This window comes from Zosterops lateralis, assembly GCF_965231275.1.
Source record: "Zosterops lateralis genome assembly, chromosome: 1".
NCBI lineage: Eukaryota > Metazoa > Chordata > Aves > Passeriformes > Zosteropidae > Zosterops > Zosterops lateralis.
The window spans coordinates 9931226-9952738 of record NC_139762.1 but is presented as its reverse complement, the minus strand read 5'-3'; the positions used below and the strand labels follow the sequence as shown (position 1 = coordinate 9952738).

The window sequence follows — 21513 nt, the reverse complement described above, 5'->3', positions numbered from 1 at the left end:
CCACCAGTCAGTGTATCACACTATCAGGGAGAACATCACTTGCAGTATCTGAATTCTTATTTCAAAAATTCCTTGTTTGGAGCTAGAGAACTGTTTGAGATATGTAGCAACTTCAGAGCACAAGAGGTGAAGTTTTATTCTAAAAGGCCATTATGAAACCAGGAACAGTTTCCAGAGCAATTTCCACTAAAACAGAAAGTGCCCATGGTAGATGGAGAATTAAATTAAACTCTCATTTTTTTGTTAAATAGCCACTGTGATGACTGGCAATCCTAAGGAAAGGATTCCTCTCACCTCTGGATATTGCCAGTCTAAAGGAGTTGGCCAGCCTTTCCTCTTGGGCACTAGAGAAATGCTATTTCCAGAGGGATTCCCACCACATAGTCAAGATGAAACCTATCCCCTTCTCCTTCATTTAAATTTCCTATGGACTTAAAAATCAAAATTCAAACAGTCCCATTCTCAGAGCTGGAAAAAGAAAACCACTTCACTGCAGATGAGTCCTTAACAACTGAGGGTTTGCTTGAGATGCTCCAGCTGGGACAACATCTAAAACTGCTGCGTGGTCCCGCTGTCAAGGGCCCCACGCTGGTGGTGGCAAAAACATCTGATTCAAAGTGGAACTGCACCTGGTTTGAGGCCATTGGACTTAACTATTCTCCAGTGAATTGGGAGGGCTTTGGAGCAAGGCAGAATCGATGCCATTCTCTCCCGACGCCGGCCCGTGTAAGCACAGCAGTGATGGATGAGAAGCCAAGCAAGTAAAGTGGTCTCTGTAATTACAGAGCTGTGCTGGTGAAGCTGCTTGCTGGGCAAGGCAGTCAGCAGAGGTGAACACCCATGAAGGGGAATGGCATTACTGGCCAGGGTTCGTGCACAAACTCCCCAGGGAGGGATTAAGACACTCACGTAGGTTTTTATGACTGACTCGACCAGTCCTTCAGCAGCCGTGTCCATCAGAGGAACAGCAGGCAAAATATTTAAAGAAACAGTAAAATCTTAGTCTTACTGCAATCAAGTTTTCACCCTGAGTCTTTTTTGGCAACTCACAATCTACTGGTAGAAGAGAGCATTTTGTGATTGCATTAATACTTCTGGAAATTAATTTTAATTGCAAACTTGTGCGTCTTGGAGCATAAATAAATTCACAGCAGAAAGTCTTAGGCAATCTTAAAAATTGCTCCAGAAATTGCATGGTGCATGTCAAACTCAGCTGCTCCTTTGAATCCATTACAAAATATTGTGATTGCAGAGACCCTCACGTGTCCAAAGGCAGAGCCAAAGTTTTGTTTTGCCAGCCACAGATACAGGAGACCAAACCTGTAGCCCTTGCATGGGAGGCTTCAGGACATCAGCCCAGAGGTTACATTCTGGCCTCTGTAACTTTTTTTTTTTTTTTTTTTTTTTCCTTTTTTTTTTAATTCTAAAAGAAAAGACTCAACTTTGTCATCTTTAAAGACACAAAGCTTGCAGCAACTTATCAGGAAGACATCCATCTAAATTATTCTATTTTTTCAATCTGTCATCCATCATAATATCTTTAAGTCTTCCATACAAAAGACAGTGTTAGGTTTAAAGGCTCATAAACACAGTGGATGTTGGTACAGCACTGGGGGTACATGAGCACCTGTTTTGGGATACAGTGCATGTCTTTCATGTGCTCTGTTTACCCTGGGAAGTCTCATAGGCTCACACTTCCCAGCACTTCATCTAATTTCACACTACTGAAAAGGGTTCTTGGTTTGGGCATCCAAGTAGAAAGGCATCTTTCACGTATCAGAAAAACCTGTCCTTACAGTCCTGGATTATCTCTGACCACAGGTTCCAATTAAATCAAGTAGTTATGAGGACTCCGTTGTCCAAGACAGCCTCTGGACTACACTGCCAAAAAATTACAGACTGGAAATATATCAAAGGACTAATTACTTCCAAAAATAACCAGGACAATTGCCACATTGCCACGTTTGCCTGAACATTCTCAGCCTCCTCTATTAGGATTTAGTTGCCTAAAATTGCAGCTTCCAGAAATAGTATCACTTGCCAAACTTCTCCTTGGACAAGGAAGCCAAGCACAATTTAAGAAAATGAACTGCAAAGTATTGTGATGAGTTAACCTCTAAAATGCCTTCACTTTTAACAACAAAGAGCAGAGGAACTTCAGCAGCACAACAGAGTTTGCCCTGGATCCTTAAATATCCCAGGGCGTTAGTGAATCTAAGCTAAATGGAAGATCAGAGCTAAAGCAGGATGAAGGCAAACAAGCTGCTATTTATTATCTACCAGGGAACTAACATTAAGTCAACACACAGCACCAACTCCTTGCTTGGCTTTTTGGGTTTGGCTTTTGACTATGTGATGGGTCCTTCTCTGCACGTTTCTCACCATGCTTTTGCACACCTGATAAATAAAAAGGGGCCTCGAAGCTGCTCATAACCCGGCCTCTGTCTTGTTCTTCCACCTCATCACTGTTGTAGTGGCAGGCAAAGCGTGGGGAGCTGGCAGACTTGTGAGGAGGCTTCAGCAGGCGAAGGTTGGAGGGCTGGGAGGGCAGGGCGTGTTGTCCTCTCCGTCTGCACTCCTCGGCAAACGCTTCTTCATCTGCCTCCCCTGCAAAAAGCAAAAAAAGAAACCACAAGAAAAGTAAGCTGCACACAGAATGTGTAAATTTATCTTGGAATAAAAGCCCTCAGAAATGGGCTGGATGTTAAGGGTCACTCTGTCTTGGCCAAATTAATGTCTTGGCTGTGGTTGGTCACAGACAATCCTGTGTATCTGTAGATTGGGGAGTGTCTGGAGCAGAAAGCTCCATCAGTGGCCAGTCACTACACTGAAACCACCCAAAAATGTCCACTAGATATGATAACTCAGGGGCCACTGTTCCCTTATTTACCAAAGGCAGGGTGAGGGACCTGAGTACATGGCCCTGGACAGGATTTCTGTCCTGTGCAGAGCCTGTCATCACATCCCACCTCACCTGGACTGCTGGACTGTCCTGCTCAAGGAAAAGGTAAAAGGAAAGGAGAGATAAATACCCAAGCTGGCTACAGGGGTGGTGGGACAAGAATTAAGCCAACATGGGTTCAGGGGGGCCAGATGTTGGACATCACAGCTGGAAAGATGGTGGAAATGCATGATGGAACACATGAAGACAACAAATCATGTTGAAGCTGTGAGAGATAAACACAGCCCAGAGGCAAGGCAGGCACACACAGCACAGGCCAATGAACACAATGGAAATAAAACCCAATGTTTGCAAGAACTGGTATGAAAGATGAAGTACTCTCGTCATACTCATGCTGTTTTGCAGATGACACTTTCCTTTGCTGCAGAAACTGTAACAGTACCACTGCTGCAAAGCAGAGAAATCAACTACCCTAACACACAGAGAACTCAGCAAAACCACACATTGAAAAACAGATCCCAAAAAGTCAACAAAAATGTTCAACAGGGAAAATAAGTGGGGCGGGGGGAAAGATGGAACAAAGATGTGTACCAGATTCGTCTTTTAAAGGCTTTTTAAAGTTCCATTAGTTCAATTACTTAAGTGCTTCTAATAGAGCTGATGAAATAAGGCATCATTTTATTTTCATCAAAAGTGATGTGTCATATTCTGGAAGTTTTTCCTGGGATGTGCCCGGCATCAGCTGCTCAGGGAGGGGTGTGTGCTCTCAGCTAATGCGTGTGCTCTTAGTTCATGGCTGGAAAATGCTTTGAAGATGAAAAAGGCACCATGTACACAACACAGGACAGAGCAGGAATACCCACTTGGTGTGTGCCCCACACCAGCACTCCCAAACACAACAGGTTGCATTGTCTTTACCTTGTAATCCTACACGGGGAGATGCTTCTGAGGGCATGAGGAAAAGGAGGCAAGGTATGTTTAAAAAGTAATTTCACTGTGCTGTGAGGCACCCGAGGCCCTGCAGCAGAGGTGGACTCCAGGACATGCCTCACATTGTCTGCTTGAGCATCTGACAGGCTGTGCTTGGGTGTTGGCAGAGGATTCTCCTTCCCGAGTGGTGAAATGCCCATCCCCACCTCAACGCTCCTGCTTTTGTACCCTGGAGTCCCCCACATTCCAAAGGCACAAGCAAATGCCATGAAAACACAAGTGATGATAAGACAAGGATTTCTGCATTTAGTCTCTGCCTGCCTGCATCACACCAGTGTAAATCCCTGGGTGTAGGGTTCTCCTTGCAGTAGGAGAGGGCTGCCAGGACAGCCCCAGGACTTCAGCCACAAGAGGCAGAGGGCAAGGAAAAGCTCAGGGAATGCCAGATGAAGAACTGCCATCATTACCCGTAAGAGGCTACAGGATTTTACACATTATACAAGCAATACCTGAAGCAAGTATCAGGCTGATGATACCAGGTCTATGAAGGTAAGCCTATAAAATTCCTAGACTAAAAATAAAAAGTACGTGGAACATATTTACATCAACTGCACATACAAAAACCAGTCAAGAGAGTTCACTTCCTAACAAATTACGTGCACCAGAAATAGGAGATCCCTCCTCTCCCACGGAAATACAAAGTGCATGGATTTCTTTTTCATGTGTGCAGTTTTGCTTAATGTAATGTTTACAATTTATGTTTGCAAATAGATGCAGGAATGGGAAATGGGCTGAGGCCATTCTTAAGGCTCTGGGTGTGTTTGTGCATCACAGAGATGAGACATCCCAACCAGGCACACTCACACAGCTCCTCAGTACTGGGCTCAGGGAACCAGCACATCTTTGGAATCAGAGAACACTTCAGCTGGAAAGAACCTTTAAAGCTCACCTGGTCAAACCCTCCTGTAATAAGCAGGGACATCTTCCCCTGGATCAAGGTGTCTCAGGGCCCTATCCAACCTGACCTGGAATGTTTCCAGGCATGAGACACCAACCAACTCCCTGGACAACCTGTGCCAGTGTTTCCTCACTGTAAACATTTCATTGTTGTATCTAAGTCAACCCTCCTTCAGTTTAAAACCATTACCCCTTGTCCTGTCACCACTGACCCTACTAAAAGGTCTGTCTCCATTTTTTATTAATTCTCTTTAAATATTTGAAATTATTAAATCCATCTTGATCACATAACAGAGTCCTTCAGTCTTCCATATCCCCAGAGCAAAGGCAAATTTTGGTTAAACAAGTAGACCCCAAAAATTACCCAAACTTTTACCCCGTTAGGAGTTGTGGGACAGCAGGATAGCACCACAAATTACTTAAATGGTGTAACATCACGTCAGCTGTGATTTAAATACTGAATCAACTCCAGTGCTATGCATAGCATGAGCTATCAGATCTTCCTCTGATCATCCACCTTTAGCACACCTGGCACAGCAAAACTAAAGTGTGATTTGCATCAACTATTCTCTCCTGTTCTACGTATTCGAAACCTTCGAGCCAGACTGTACCACTGCAAATAGAAATCTTGAATAGAATTTACTCTGGGAGAAGTCAGCCACAAAGACATCACCATCCAAAAGTGTTTAAATTCTGCTAGAGCTTTGTCAGCAGTGATGTTTGTCCTAGAAATGGCTTTTAGGAAGACAGCTGGTATTAGGGGTGGGGGGTGGGTGTGGAATACCTGAGTTCTGAGCAGGAATATCCACCCAAGGAGCCCTTCCAGGAGTGTTCAGTCTTTTAACAGTCCTCAGTTTCCCCAGCACCTCCTTTGCCATCCCCTGCACCTCCACTGCCAGCACACCCACGTGAGAGCCTGGGCAGCCGTGCTGTGACCCCAAGCAGGGACTGACCCAGGTTAAAAATAACTCTTTTTGCCAGCTTATTTTTAACCCAGCTCAGGGCCTGCAGCCAGCTCATGGTGCAGCCGCCCCAGCTGGGGCAGGGAAGGGGGAAAATATCGAGGGCAGCTGGAATCAACATCCAGGTTATGGTGTTAAGCAAAAGATCTTATTCTACTAATACAAATAATAATTAAAAACCTAGCAGTTATTTCACTTTGCAAAACCAGTTTGAAGAGATTACATTTCTAAGGGTTAGTTCTGAAAATTATGGATTTGGCATTACCAGTAACATTTAAAAACAATAATTAAGATTTGGTTTCCTGGTGCACCAAGTTCTCTGAAATGAACAGCAGCTTCCAGAGGGGGGAAAAAACCAAACATGATCCTTAGCATCCTAAAAAGCTGTGTTAGGGCTAAAAGCAGCCATCTGTTCCAAGCAAGAAGGGCTGGAAAATAACTTCTCACAGCGAAGTGGTGCTGCCTGGCAGCGGAAAACAGGAAATCCTGGAGTTGTAGTGAACCAGTAGAGGGCAATATTGGCTATGCCCAGGTATCCCAGCGGAGCAGCCGCTGCCAGCCGGGCTGGGGCGGGCACACTGCGATTTTACACGGCTGTCTGTCGCAAACTTGGACAAGGTGGGGGCTTAGGGGAGCCCCGGCTACACCAAAGGGTCTGTGCGTCATCCCGGAAAATGAAGACAACACGCAGGAATAAAAACACAGGCAGAGACATGCCAGGTGAGCGGGGACAGGGAAGGCTCGGAGCACTTCACAGCAAAGCAGTCCTGCATTATTATTATTATTTAGTGTTACGTTTAAGTAATATCCGTGTACGTCCAGGAATTGAACTGAAATCCTACCAGGAATCAGCAGTAATTAATGGCAAGACAGTAATGACAGAACTATGCCGAATAAACCAGGGTAAACATCCTGAGGAGATGGAGCTGCTGATTTGCATTTACCAGCTCACTTCCCGCACGGCTGCCCTGCTGCTGCCTGCTGTGTTCTTACACACTTACCAAAGAAATGCACCTGGAATCGGGGTTTCCCCCTGTATTATGAAATAAGAAGCAGGTGCACCAGTTTGCTCAGTCTAAAGGAACACTTCCCTGAGGCCACCGACACCACAAAACCCCCTGGTCCCGTAAGCAGCACCAGGAGATGCACCTGGTGAGGGCCATCCCTGACTGAATCTAATGGCACAACAGCTCTGAGCTAACCCAGTTATTCAAACACGGCTTGCAGGAAACTTCCTCCATCCAAATCTTCTTTGAAGAATGGCCTGTGAAGTGTCTTTCTAATACTTCAAGGCTCTAAAGGGACAGTATAAACTCAGAGCAAAGCATCATGTTGCTGCTTCAGCTGGAAGTCTGAGGTTCACCCGAACTGTTCCCCATGCACGCTGACATCACAAAGAGTGCAGAAAGCGGGGGGGGGAAAGCTCTTCTTGACTTTTTTTCCCCTCCTATTACAAGGGTTTGGAATTTACCCTGTGCTTACAGAGGACCCTGGAGTTTCTGATGACTCAACTCCATCCGCCGGTGCTGCGGAGAGCTGAACTGCAAAGGAAGGAGCAGTCAAAAGTGAAAGAAAAAATTTAAACACATTCACATTTAACACATTCATCTGAAGCCAATTGCACTATGATCTTTGTAACCTGTTGATAAGATTTTTCTACCAATAAACCTTTCCATTGTTAAAGAAGCTCTGGTATTAATATTTACCTTGGCAGAAGCTACCAGGGCTCTTCCTAGACTGAAAGTCCAACAGTTGCTGGGAAATCTTATGGTTTACAGGAACCAGTTCAATCTAAGAACTCATCTAACAGATCTGTCTACAGGTGTGGATTACCCTGAGCTGAAAAAATCCTGGAGACTAACTGGATCTTTTGTTTCCTCTCATGAAAACTTCATATCTAACGTATGATAGCACAGAGAAGACAGCAGGAGACCAAGTGACTCTACTAAAACACAGAAATGGTCTAATTTGGGGGACCACACCTTGAAAATTGTTTTCAGAAAGTTGCCAAATCATCAGTTTCTTTTAATTCCTGTTGGAAATTATGGATGCTCATTACAAAACACCCAGCCCAGGGTATTTTCCAAAACCACGTGCACACAACACACCCCTCACCTCTCCTGAAACTGTAGACAAACATGCTCAGCCAAGAAAATACTCCCTCACCATTACTAGAGGCTATGTTGAGCAAGTTCTTCTGATTAATTGTTCTTAAACTTGTTTCTAAATGCCAGGAAACACTAACACTGTGACGCTTAGCAGGAGTTATAAAACCCTCTTTCAGCCTGTGCTCTCTTGGGTTTGTCAGACTTAATAGAAACCAAAATTTGTATCGAGCCGTCTTTGGAAAATGTCTCTGAGTTAGACAGCCCTTAAAAATCTCTCTCTTGCTATTTCATGTGATGCTTACAAGAAAAAGCAGCCATTTTAAAATCCTCACATAGTTTTAAAAGCTGAAAGAGCCTGAAATCACTCAGAAACTATCTGGGGAATGTTGGAGCAGCTGCCCCATCTGCACCATTGCTTTTGTAAACTGTAAAGGGAGTTTATTTCAACAGTGACGATTATCAGCCAAAGCACAGGACAAACAAGGAGGGTTTGAGTCAGCTCACACAGATCAGTGTCTTTCACCAATTATTGGCAATTATTTTCCTTCCAGAGCAAATGCACTCAGTGTTACAGAGAACACAAGGTGATTCAGGGTTTCTTGGTGTCTGTCTGAGACTCCTGTCCTGCAAAATTCAAGGAAATATTTATCCAAAGAGGTGCCTGGAGTGCTCAGCTGAGTAGAAACTGAAGATGCCAGAAGCTCCCCATCCATGCCCTGCAGAAACCTGCTCACAGCGTCCCATCCCCTCCTCTCCCTGTCTCATCCTGCACTGGCTCTGACGGCTCAGCTCTCTCAGCACCAATGGCACTGCATTCGGTGTAGGTTACATCTCCCTGCTTCAACACAAAAATTCATTTTAAGTTTATAATTAGGGGATTTGGGCTGGCCTTTCCCAGGCCAGGACCAGCACAACTATCTCGCCTGCCATGCAAGCCAGGCATTTCCTGCAAGGGGGAAGAAAAACCCAGAAGTGGCAGGAGATGGCAGGGGAGGTGGTGGCAAAGTCCTGGGAAGTGATGGAAAAAACAAGGGTGTGGGATTTGGGAAAAGGGACAGATTGATGGAGTGCTATTTCTGTCCCGGGAGAGGCCTGGCTGCAGCACATCCAGTGCCCGGGAAAGGGCAGGGCTCAACGCTTTCTGCTCAGTGCACAGAGCAACTCTCTGCCCTTCTGGCTTTAAAAGCTGGCAATGGACTTGGCTCCCTTTTATTTTTGCCCTCATCTTCATCTGCTCCAGTGCCAGCTCACACTGTTCCTGCCCAGCTGTACCCCTGCGGCACAGACCAGAGTGGGGAAAGCCCCACGCTGGGTTCACTCACCCTCCCTGCCCTGCAGCAGCTCCTTTACAAAGTTCAAACTTTTGATTTTCTTTTTTTTTTTTTTTTTTCAGGTGGATTTAACCTACCACCCCTATCCACACCCAAGAACAGAACCCCATTATATCCTGCATTCAGCTCAGCATGTACCAACATGAATCCTGCATTCCCAGCACATCACAAGCTACTCAAGGCAACATTTCACCACAAAGATTCCCCAATCTGCAACAAACTGGTAAAATAAAATGAGTTTTCAGCACACACCAAACACAACGGCGCTGCTTTGAAAGGAAATATGATCATGCTGTTCCCCATGGTGGCTGTCAGGGATCAATGGCTACAGCCACTCCTGTTGGACCAGACTGAGCTCTGGAGCCTGGCCTGAAGAGAGAGAAGTACTGGGAGAGCCTGGAGTTACCTCCTTCTTGCCCAAACTTTCTCATCAGAACCTTTTAAAGCCCAGTGAATTGGTCCTACATTGTCTCTGAAGCAAGAGAAGGCACAGGCTGAGCACACCCAGGATTCTGCAGCTATCTTCCTTCTGTTAAAACACACCAGGGCATCCATATGGATAATGCCAGTTGCTCTCATCTTAAAGATCTGGGATGTTGGAAATGCAAATAGCAGGAGGTAACATGAATCCTCATATTTCCAGCAAGCAGAGAGATGACCCAATTTGCATGCTGCAGCTCAAAGGGAATTTTATTAATTTTAAAATACTTTATCAAGCAGGGGCCTTTTATTCATTTCAGCACGAATTTTGAAAGGAAGCTAAGGATGAGGAATAAGCTTCACAGCTTGACACATATAAACACAAATTAGCAAGATTTCAAGCTTGAAGCTTGACCAAATTGGCCTGGTTTTTAAACAGCAATCAAGATTACTTAAAATATGATATTTTCTACACTTTTCAGGGTCATGTCAGAGGTGTACCCCAGTTTCCTGCAAGTCTCATTGCACAGCACTACATTGAAGTGACCAGACCCCTTTAACAACCTGTACCAGGGGCTCCTACTCTTGGGGCTTCTCTCTCAATACAGCTCACACAACACGTAGCTGGGATAGAGCTCAGAACACTGTACCTGTCTCTGTTTCTTACATGGCTTCTCTTCCTCCAGAAATTGTATCACTGACATCAAATGATTTGATTTGATACTTACAAGGGCAGATAGTGATGGGACAAAGGGGAATGGCTTTAAACCATTGAAAGGGGGCAGGTTTAGATTAGATATTAGGAAGAAATCTTTACTGTGGGAGTGGTGAGGCCCTGGCACAGGTTGCTCAGAGAAGGTGTGGATGCCCCATCCCTGGAAGTGTTCAAGGCCAGGTTGGACAGGGTTCTGAGCAACCTGGTCTAGTGGAGGGTGTCTCTGCCCATGGCAGGGGGTCAGAACTGGCTGAACTTTAAGGTCCCTTCCAACTCAAATTGTCCTCAAACATCCTGAAATACATCTCAACTGTATTTCAACCTCAGACAGAAATCCCCACAAGTTTCATCTCTTCAGTGAGGAAGCCTCGCAGCCCAAGTTTCACTTTGAAATTGTATTTTAAGTGCAAACCGCAAACCAAAATCCTACTGAGAAAAAAAACAAAACAACAAAAAGGGCAACCAGTTCTTATAATGAAACTTAATACTCACTACTAGAGGAAAACAAAGAAATAGAAATTCCACAGTGCAACTACATACAGCCCTGCCATGTCCTCCATGGTGTACCCGGACATGAGGTGCCTCCCACCAGTGTTTCCTCTGCCCCTGTGCCCAAGCAGAGCCCTGTGGACCTTCACAGCTCTCACACTTGTTCTCCAGAACCTCCCAGTTCCAGTTTAAACAACTCCTTCATTGCCCTCAAAGACACAACTTTGCTTCTTGTCTTCAGCCTTTCTAGGAGTTACCGCCACCAGGTTAAGCAAAATTGGCTTCTAATTAAAAAGCTCATCCAACAGCAAAAGCAAAGGAAAAGTGCTCTTCTACTTTTGCAACAGATCTTTATAACTCTTAAAAACTAATGAGTTAAAGTATCAAGACGTCATCTTATATTCCCATTAGTGGCCCTCACTAAAGGAGCATCTCCAGAACAGTTCTGAGCAAGCCCTAATTTGCAAATTGTACAGCTGTGTTACATATTTTTCCATTGATTATCAGCTTTAAACCAGTCTTCAAAACCTTAATGCACAGCAAACCCAAATTACTGTAAAAGAAAAAAAGATACATCAAAAAAAACCCCCATGCAGTTAAATTTAAAAAGAAAAGAATCTCATATGTGACTTCAGAAAAATGTGATGAATGACTTCCCCAACTGTTTTGTCAACACTTCCATAGTAATTTGGCAAAAGCACAAAATCACTAAGTTTATACTTTCATCGAATGGCTGTTGGTGCTGTTGAAATATCACAGACACGAGACAGTAAGTGCAAGCTCCACATTTAATACTGCACTGTCCATGCTCAGTTTGCAAAGTCTCATCTTTTCAGGTTAGTAATTTGAAAAATATTCTCCTTTCTACCCTGAGGCTTAAATATGACATTATGGCTCTAACACTAAGGGTTCCATGTATTAATTACAAAAAAAAAGAACAGATACCTGCCCTCTCCAATTATACTCACCAACATGCAATTTATTCCCCATCCATCTATCCCTGTAATGCTAGGACTACAGCAAGCAAATCCCATCTTCCAGTGTGAGCACACATCCCTGACTTACAGAGCTCCAGAGACCATCTTTTGAATGACCCTGAAAATATCACATGCTCACAGTAACAGGACATCTCTTCTGATGGCTCAGTAGGTTTCAGTGTTTCATGAAACTTCAGCACAAAACCCAGTCCTCTGTCATCTTCCCAATGACAGGAACACTAAGTTGCTGTTCAATTTTCGACACAAAAATGACAAGCCCGAATTTAAAAAAAATAGTGTTTCAAGTCGACATTCAATGGTAGTTTTGACTAAATACTATATTTAGTTATGAAATCTGTACAATTTGCCTTAGAGGAGACCTGACTCCCAAGCTGTACCACCTTTTGTTGTTTGGCATGTCCAATCCATCAGGGAACTCTCAAAGTTTCCGAGCATTCTTCCTTTCCCACACATAGTCAAGATCTACACCTTAAAACCCACCACAGTTTAGAAATGCAACTAATTTTTCAAATCCTATCAATAACAATGTTTATGAATGCAAATGGATGCACACATATACATGCATGTATTTAAAGAGACAAAAACAAATAGTTACATGTATGTTTCTCAAACTGAACTTCTGACCCAAACAGCCAATGAAGGGAACACAGAAATGAAGATTTTCTCAACTGAAAAACCCCAAACACCAAACCAGGAACATGACTACCACCACTAACAATACTTACAATTCTCTTTTGTGCCTGGAAACAGTATCGTCAGTTTACAAGCTCCTTCTGCAGAGATCCAGCGGGAGCAGACAAGATTTTTACCAAGAGAGCTTTGTGAGTTTTGGAAAGAGAAGGAGAGTTTGAAGAGCAACATTAGTACCTCTTGGTGCACCCAGGAAGGCCAGCCCAGGGTTGCCCATGCCAACCTTCTCACACATCTTTGAGATCTGTGGGATGAAGCACCAAGGACAGTAACAACCATTTCCAACCACAATCTCTGGGGCCAAAGCAATAAAGGGGGGACCAGAATTTAAGAACTACCATAAAGGCAGAGAAGCTGGAGCACTTTGCATTCCAGAAGGGTGGAAAGCACACTGGAGTGCCCAGTGGCTCTTGGTGGAGAAGTGGATGTGGCCTGGGGAGGGCTCCACCCACCAAAACTGCACAACTGAACAACTCGACACCTGAAGTTGCCATAACTAGCTTCTGCTCAGAATCACCCAGCATAAAGATGAACCCTTATCTCCTGTCATTCTGCAGTGGCAGTGAAAGCTTTATGAAGAATGTTTAAGTGACTCTTTGTCAGTGGGCTCACTTTATCATGGTATAAACATTTGAAAAACTATAAAAACAAATACCAAAACTGCAGAGGTTTGAGCTGTGTAACTACAATTTTGTACTACTTGAAACTCAAAGTGCAGCATCCAGCAGAGCTCCTCCACCTCCTCCTCCTCCACAAGCAAACTCAGAATCTTCTCAGAAACTTTTGACATGAGTTTTACTAAGTGTGAAGGTGTCAAACTTCATTTACACAAAAGCATTTCTCCTCATCCTTGTGAATCATTGTGCCTCTCTTTGCAGGGTTGGAATTGTCCTGAGGTCAGCACTGTGACAGAGAAAGGAAATCTGGAACAGATGCACAACAGGTAAGGCTGATGTTCACCTAATATCTGTTATCATGCAAGTCAGTGACTGACAGAAATAGTCCCAGATTTTGCACATCTGAGAACATTTCATCACTTTCCAATTGAAATTCTGACCTTGCTTGAACTGCTGGTATTGGATACAGCCTGGTATCTCTACAGAAACAATCTCCTTTTACAGTAATATTTTAAAATACTAAATAAAAGAATCACTAACTGTTTTTCTAAGGAGAAAGTTGCTTAGTCAAGACTGAATAGTGGACTGGAAACAGAACTGGAGCCAAAAGGGCAGCAACATTGCCTTCCAGCAGATGGAATATGTTTGCAAAAGCCTTCAGAGCACTGAATTCAATTGAGAAGATAAATCAATAAATAAAACCACGGTATTGTAACAGCAATAAATAGACATTGATGACAGTTCAGCTAGGACTTGAGTGTCTACATCTACCCCAGTTTCCACTGAAAATCTGGAGGACCTATATTTTAAGGAAAGATTAGCCAGAATTGTCACAAAAATAGAAAACCCAAGAGGCTTTGACCTCTGTTAGCAATCTATCATCTAATCTACATGAAAGCTGCACTCTAAGTTGCCAGCTTGGCTCTGTGCCACTTAAAGGCCCAAACAAAGGTCTCTGAACACCAGAGACACTGACAACTTGGGTAATTTTGCCACCACACCCAGAAAACAACAGCGAGCTGAATCTGGAGGCCAGCATGAACCAAGGGCTGGCTTTTGGTTTCAGGAGGAGCTGTGAGGCGCAAGGCAAAACTCCCCCCCACAAACAGCTCTCATAAAAGAACTTTCCACTACTGGAAACTATTCTGTGCAGGGCAACAAGCCCCTCCCCTGCAACAGAGCCACACGGGCATGCACTTGGCTTCGTGATTTATTCCACGAAATGGGTTACCAGGGATGTAGTCATCATCCTCTATAAACATTTTGAGGGCAAAAGCATACATGTGATCACAGAGCAAGTGCTAGAGGAGAGGGAAGAGTGGAAACCACGTAAGAGTAATCAATTAACCTTATGTTCTCAATTTGGTTCATTATGAAGAGCAGGGAAGTTTAAACACCTGTATCTTCTCAGAAAAATGTTTTATTTCCCTGAGCTGAGCTTCTTGTTTTTAGGAGTGATTACAAGAAGCATCTTCTCAATTAGTCACTGCATTAGAAGCCACTTAAAAGTCACTTTCTGTTCTATGACACTTTTTGAGACAGCTATAGCTAATAATAAATAAATAATTAACGGCTACAAAACTGCTATGATAAAGCTTCTGGACAAATTACTTTACTTTCTTTTAACCTTTAACCAAAAGGACTGTCTTCCAATTCTTTCAGGCTAATACTTTCAATATAGATCAAAAGTAGGGCAATAGCAATGTTTCAAAAGTGCTTTTGAAATTATTTAGACACGCCCCCCTTGCAACAAGATCCTGCAATTTAGATACTATATAGCAGTAGCTGACATTGATATATAACCTCTCTAAAATATGAATATGCATAGCAAAGTACACATCATTTTCTTTTTACTTAACAGTGGTAAAAATCAATCATCGACTTGTTATTTTCTACCTGCTTCTCAAAAGAAAATGGTGTTTAGTCTACAAACACCTGGCAATGACTCTGTGTGATGTAACAGGGCACTTGAGTTGTACAGCAAACAAAACTGCATTTTCCACATCTGAAATAGGTCCACACAGAATGCAACCCAAATCTTTTAAGGTCCTCAGAAAATACAGATAAAATTGATAGAATCGTTTTGCTTTGACAAGTTCTAGTTCTGGTACATTTAAAAACAATTAGTTTTGAAGCTGTTTACTGCAGATGAACATTCAAGGTGTACAATGGATACACACTTTGCAAATGACAGAAATATTTCTGTCCAAGCCTCCTTTTAGGCCAGAGAAGGGCAGAGCAGTACAGCACGTACAATTGTTTGCTTTTCCATTAACAAGATTCCTTGTGTCACTACAGCTGGCTCTGTCCATGCTGGTGACTGGAAAAAGCCTTACAGTTTTTATTACTTGCTCAGAAAGGAGACTGCACAAAGGCTATTTTCAGGGCTGAATACTTAGATCTCAAAACATGGTTCATTTGACCATTGAAGACTAACATTCTGGAGTTCCAGCACTCTTCAAGCAGGATACCTTTCCCAGAAAATTAGGAAGGACCTCAAGAGATACCAAGATTTTACCACACGACAGCTTACATTTCAGTTTTGTCATGAACGATGTTTGCTCCTTATATGACCCAGATGCTGCTGAGTTATACAGTTCCAGAAGTTGCCTTTCCTCAAGTTCCCCTTAGAAATAAACCTAACAAACACAGTTCTGCCTATATACAAAACCCAAAAAAGCATCCACAGAGAGGTTTTTCACACACATAAGCCCTGTAGGATACTTCCCTGGCTATTCTGTAGAACTATTTATCTGACATAATGCAGTCTAGGCATTAGCACACTATCAAAGGTGATTCTATTAATAAAAAGCCAACTCTTTTCATCATAGTCACTTAAAATTCAAAACATGCATATTGCTAGCCACATGAGATTTCACACAAGCTAAAAATAAAAAACATTAGATCATTAAGACATTGCTCACATTCAAGAAAATTAATAGTTTACTCTGTAATGTGGATCTTTGCTGTATCATACATTGATTAACAATAGATCTCCTAATCTTCAGCTCAGGAGCTGGAATTAGGCTGCCTCAAGGTGTGCAGTCAGTAGTTGGTGAGAAGACAGGCCATACACAAGGGCTCACTGTACTGCCAGTTAGATTTCCAAATCTAATTCCTGGCAAAGTCATCATGGACCTCACCCTGGTTCCTCCTCCTCACTTAACTTCCAATGAATTCATTACAATAAAGCAACTTACCTGAACAGATCCAGAATGTCTTCTCCCACGTGAAGTCCACTCTTGGCACCTACACATCCCAAACTGGATGCTTTAGGGCAATAGTCATCAGGCTGCCCCAGATGCACGTGGTGTTGGCTCCTCTTTTTCCAGCTGCCCTGTTTCCTTGGTACCTCCCGAGAGGCAAAGCAGCCCCGCATCACAAAAGCATCCCCCAGTCTCAAAACCACAGTAAGGGAACATGACATTAATGTGCATTAATGTCAGCACATCAGGAGGGAAGAAGCCAAGATACAGACCATGGAGGAGGGCTGGAAGAACACTGTGCTCTATGGTGCATCTCCTTCTGCACCCCAGGCTCCTAGAGCTTCCACTACTTCTCTGTAAAGCCCAAGCACTCCCTTCTCACTAGGAGATATTTTTCAGAAAGCTGGTCTTTAAGACACTGAAAGCCGGAGAAACTACTGCTCTTGGCAGCTTCTTCCAACAGTTAATCATCCATGTGTTAAAAATGTATGTTTATCTTCTCATTTGAATTTGTCTGGCCTGATACAAATATTTATACTCTTCTTCCAAACAAGGCGACCTTTGATAGGCACAGTTTTTTCTAGCTGGTGTACACTTTTTTTAAAATCAAAGTGGAATTTGGCACACCATCCTCAGGCTGCAGAAGCACCTCCCTTGCTAGTGCTGGCAGGGGAACAGCCTCCAGAGCAGCCCTGAGAACAGGCAGGGTTCACTGGAAAAGAGACACACACACCCATCACTTCTGCATTCACTGTGATAACTCGTGATCATGTTTTCCTGATGAGAAAGGCAAAAGCCAAATGTGGAGAAAAGTCCTTGAAATTTATGTCAACAGCACAAAACAAGCTGCATTGTTTCCCTGCTTCTCCTTTACTGGTTTCAAGGACCTTAAGATTTGATGTTCTTCTCAGGGCTAAACCATCCAATCCCAGGAAAAAACAGAAGTAGCCCTAGAGGTGTTTAATAAAAGAAACATTTTGGTGGTTGTCCTAACTCTCAAAGTGAATGTCCCCAAGAGAAAAATCTTCCACCTCTTTGCAATTACTCAGGAGCTCAATCAAAAACTGAGGGCAGAAGGCTTGTGAACACTACTCCTGCTTGCAGGCAGTACCAGATACACCCAAAATAGCTCTAAGTGAATTTCTAGCTCTCTACTGCTCTCCTGGACACCCAGCTCCCACTTCTCCCACTTTGTATAGAACAGATGAGTAATGCTCTTTCATTATCAAAGTGCAGAACATTTCATGATAAGGTCCTGACTGTATTTCCATAGGCACCCAGCAGTAAGAAATGAGATGAGCAGAGTAATTCTCAGGGGTGTCTGAGTGACTACTTAAAGAAGATGTCCAAATAAATCAAAGCATCAAAGAGCCTTCTGATGAGAGGCAATTACACAAAGCCTGGCCAAAGTCCTCTGGAGACACAAGGCCTAGTCCTCTGGGTAAGAAATGCTGCAGGAAAGGCTGAGCCTTGGCCATGTGAGTTTTCTCCATTTTCCTTCAGAAATACTTTCACAGAGAAGTTTGAAACAATTTTAAAGCATCCACAGTCTAGCTTCCCCTGGAAGGAGAATGACAGAGACTGATACTGCAGAATGCTTTCACAAAAGCAAAGCACAGTATTTCCGTTGCTGAGTATGACAAATATCACAACAGGATGACAAATGCAGATTTTGTTTCTGTAAAGAGTAGAAGGCATGTCTAGGAGAAAACTTTGCCAGGGGTGGTGGCTAAGGTGACAGTTATGCAAGTGTGTGATAAATTACCAAGTTAATCTTACTCAATATATCAGTTACAAAGATTAACACAGACTTGACAAGTATTTCTGGAGGGAAACTGAAAGATGGAGGAGGCTGCCCAGCTTCTCTACCAGATGCCTCTGCAGCCTTATGACTTCTTTTATTATTGGGAGGTAAACTCCCCTCCTGCACCACAATTCAACCAAGCTTGTGATTGGAACCAAGACAGAAGACTCCAAAGCTATTGCTTTGCATTTGGAGCTGGTTTAGAAACACCTTCAAGCAACTCCATTACAGACACAACCAAGTAATTCTCTTTTCTGGCCACCAGGAATGTGTGTTCCACAACATGAATTCTATGACCAGTCACTCAGGCTGGATTCCTCTCTCATTCTAGTAACTCAAATAAATTTACAAGTAAGAAACAATGGAAGAAACTTCAAAATTGACTTTTAAGAGTCAAAAAAGAGGAGGAACTAAAGTGTCCTCCAATGTACCATGTTATCTGTTCTATCACGTAACAGACCAGAAACCTCACAATGTTACTGTTTAATCTCTCTCTAACATTCAGGTGAATGAAAAGATTCAGCTTTACTTTCGCTGCTGTTAAACAGCTACATAGTTTTGTTTCTTCTATTTTTATGAAATTCACTTGAAGTTGGTTGCATTGAAAAGAAGAGCCCTCATAAGAGATTTACAGGTAAGGGATAAGCTATAGGCCAAAGCCAAATTTTAAGAGTTATTACCAACAGCCTCTAAAAATATATTTTCTTGACTGTCAGTTTTAAGTCAGGTTCAAAAATTACCTATTTTTAGTGAGTTTAAAATTAATTCAATATGCTGCAAAGTTTATTGTTAAAGCCAGAGAAACTAAAGATAATTCTATTTAACCGTGTCCTTCTGATAAAATGTTTTACTTATCTTCTCAATTAAACATACTTTAATCCCCACCACAACATTTTGAAGCTGACAACATCTGAGTCTTCCACTTCCTTTATTTAGCAGGTAATTAGCAGTCAGGCCATCAGTGCAATCTACCTCACACCAGGACAGCTCAGCTTTCAGGCCTGGGCACTATCACCTCCAAACTCCTGCATATCTTTTGGCCACAGCAGCATGACAGAGCATAGACTACTCATGTGGGGTTTTGATTAACTTGCTACCAGCTGTTGTAAGTGAGATAACACCTAATGCAGCGCTGAGTCTGCCAGAACAGAGTTTTCAGAGAAGTTTCAATGAGTTTAAATCAGCACAGCTTGCAGAGGTTCAGGGTTTCGGCTCTGATCATCACAGGATTTTAATTCTTTGGGTTTTTTTTTTTAATCTGGCAGCAGCATCTCAAACATGAGGTTTATTATTTTGTGAATGTATGAACTATATAGCACAGTATAAACCAACCACCTTCAGCTCTAACCTTTCAGAACTGCACTTCATTCAACAACCAACTCTAACCAAGGTGTTTTTTTCAAAACCAAGTAGGAAACCCACTAGAATCATACATTCAAAGGTACAGTTTGTAACACTAACAAAGTCAATGGTCTTCATTCCAGCCCCAGTGCAATATAAGGACCATTTCAGGTGAAGATAAGAACCTCTGTACCTATGACAACCACTTGAAGACAAATAATAACAAGAAAACCCAAACTGTCTGTGTTGAGTACTAGGCAAAGCAAGTCTGTGGTCACAATTCAATCCTAAAGTAAACAAGCCCTGAGGGAGCAGACAGTGCAAACAAGCTTTCTTATGTTAAAAAAGGGAAAGTTTCAAAGTTCAGTTACTGCTGACTGGCAGATTACTGATGTCCATATTACCTCTAGCCCATGAGAATACTATGACTTAAAAATAAGCCTAAATACCAGAACATCCAAAAATCACAACCAAAGAGGCCAGATTTTCCAAAAATACTAAGAAACGCTTCCACAAAAAGGTTAACAAGTATTTTAAGTACTGAGCCCTTTTCAAAGGTTCTCTGACCACAAGCATCAAACAGCTGTAGCATTCATTCTGCAACACAACCATCTTCAGAAGCACTATCCTGTAACAACCACAGATTAAACTGGGGCAAAGGAGGTATTAAGGTCCCTTTTCAGAACAGAAGCAGATTCAGGAACTTGCATTTCCAAAAATAATAATAATAAAAAAAAAATCTAACTTTATCACTGACCATCCCACAGATGGTCTGAAACACAGCACAGCTAAATAGAAAAGACAAACCTTCAGTTACACCTAATGCCAAAACACTGGAGGAGTCAAGGAAACAGGATAACCAAACGCAAACACTGAGAAGAGATACAAACCCTCTGGGCTTAGAGATTATGGGTTTTTAAATCTTTTACCATCTTGTTTTCAGCATTCTAACTCAGCTCATCAATTAATCACAAGTTGAAACAGGATCCACTTTACAAACGCTACGTACACATTCTCTGCAGAGCAGCTTTGTCACCTACACCACAAACCAACCCCTCTGACTCTCAGCAGAGAAGGCATTGTGAGAGCTGAGCACTGCAGGAGTGCAGCCATTTTATAATGTGAAGCATTCTAACACAAAATCCCAAACTCCTTCAGTGAAGCCAAGTGGAAGGGGAAGGTGCCATGCAATCCATAGAGAAACTGGGGTTAGTGTGCTGCACTGGAATTACTGCCATGCACAAGGGATCAGAAAGAGGCTGCACCAGGAGAAAGCATTACAAAGTTCTTGTATCTACCAATGAACTTTGAAGCAGAGCATGAAAGAGTAAATGACTCAGCAGGTTCAAAAACTCCATCTTGGTTTTTCCAAACCGCTGTTTTTCCGGGAAGCTTAATTTAAATGCGATGGTGTCCCTAACCACTCAAAATTATTCCCTCATGTATGAAAAGATGGCACTTTTAATCCAAAAGCACCTGGTTTTGAAAAGCTGCCTCATCCCACTGTACATTTGTGCCTAGATTTGCTATCAAGAACCTTTTCTGTTATTATTTTATACTATTTTGGCCAAAACTGAAGTTTAAGGAAATGTGCCGTCCTTGATGATCCATCATTTCTAATAAACAGGTATCGTACATCCAGGCAAATTATGTATTAGAAAGGAAAAAAAAATATTTTTTTCAAAGCAACCTAACAAGTGGATTTTCAGGGGAAAACAAAATTCAGCAAAAGAAATTCTGAATATAACATGGAATGTGGATTTATTTTGTGTTTTTAAAAAGGAGCTCGATGCAGGAAGTTGCATCAAAAAAAAAGTGTTCGATGTGGTGTTATTTCAAAAGACACAACGAAAGAGATGGAGACTGTTAGATTTAGGTCAAGTGAATGATGACAATTTTTTAAACTGGGAACTGGAATTGATGGTCCAATGATATATTTGGACCAAGACCACATATCCAGTTCAACCACCAGCCTATGGAAACACTGGTGTGTGGGTATCTCATTCCTGCAGGAATCCACTGCCAAATTCTGCCTTCTGCTGA

General features: G+C 42.6%; 1 protein-coding gene across 2 annotated transcripts in view; it reads right to left on the bottom strand.

Annotated features, from left to right (window-relative positions):
* Window positions 1–21513, bottom strand: part of DNAJB6 (DnaJ heat shock protein family (Hsp40) member B6) — a 57589-nt gene that overhangs the window by 6922 nt on the left and 29154 nt on the right. The window contains exon 9 of one of the 2 annotated variants that reach the window (XM_083885254.1): window positions 2398–2607. In XM_083885254.1, the coding sequence (XP_083741380.1) occupies window positions 2398–2607 (210 nt within the window). Of the gene's footprint in view, window positions 1–2278; window positions 2608–21513 lie in introns of those variants that run through there. The other variant, XM_083885253.1, reaches the window with a different exon arrangement.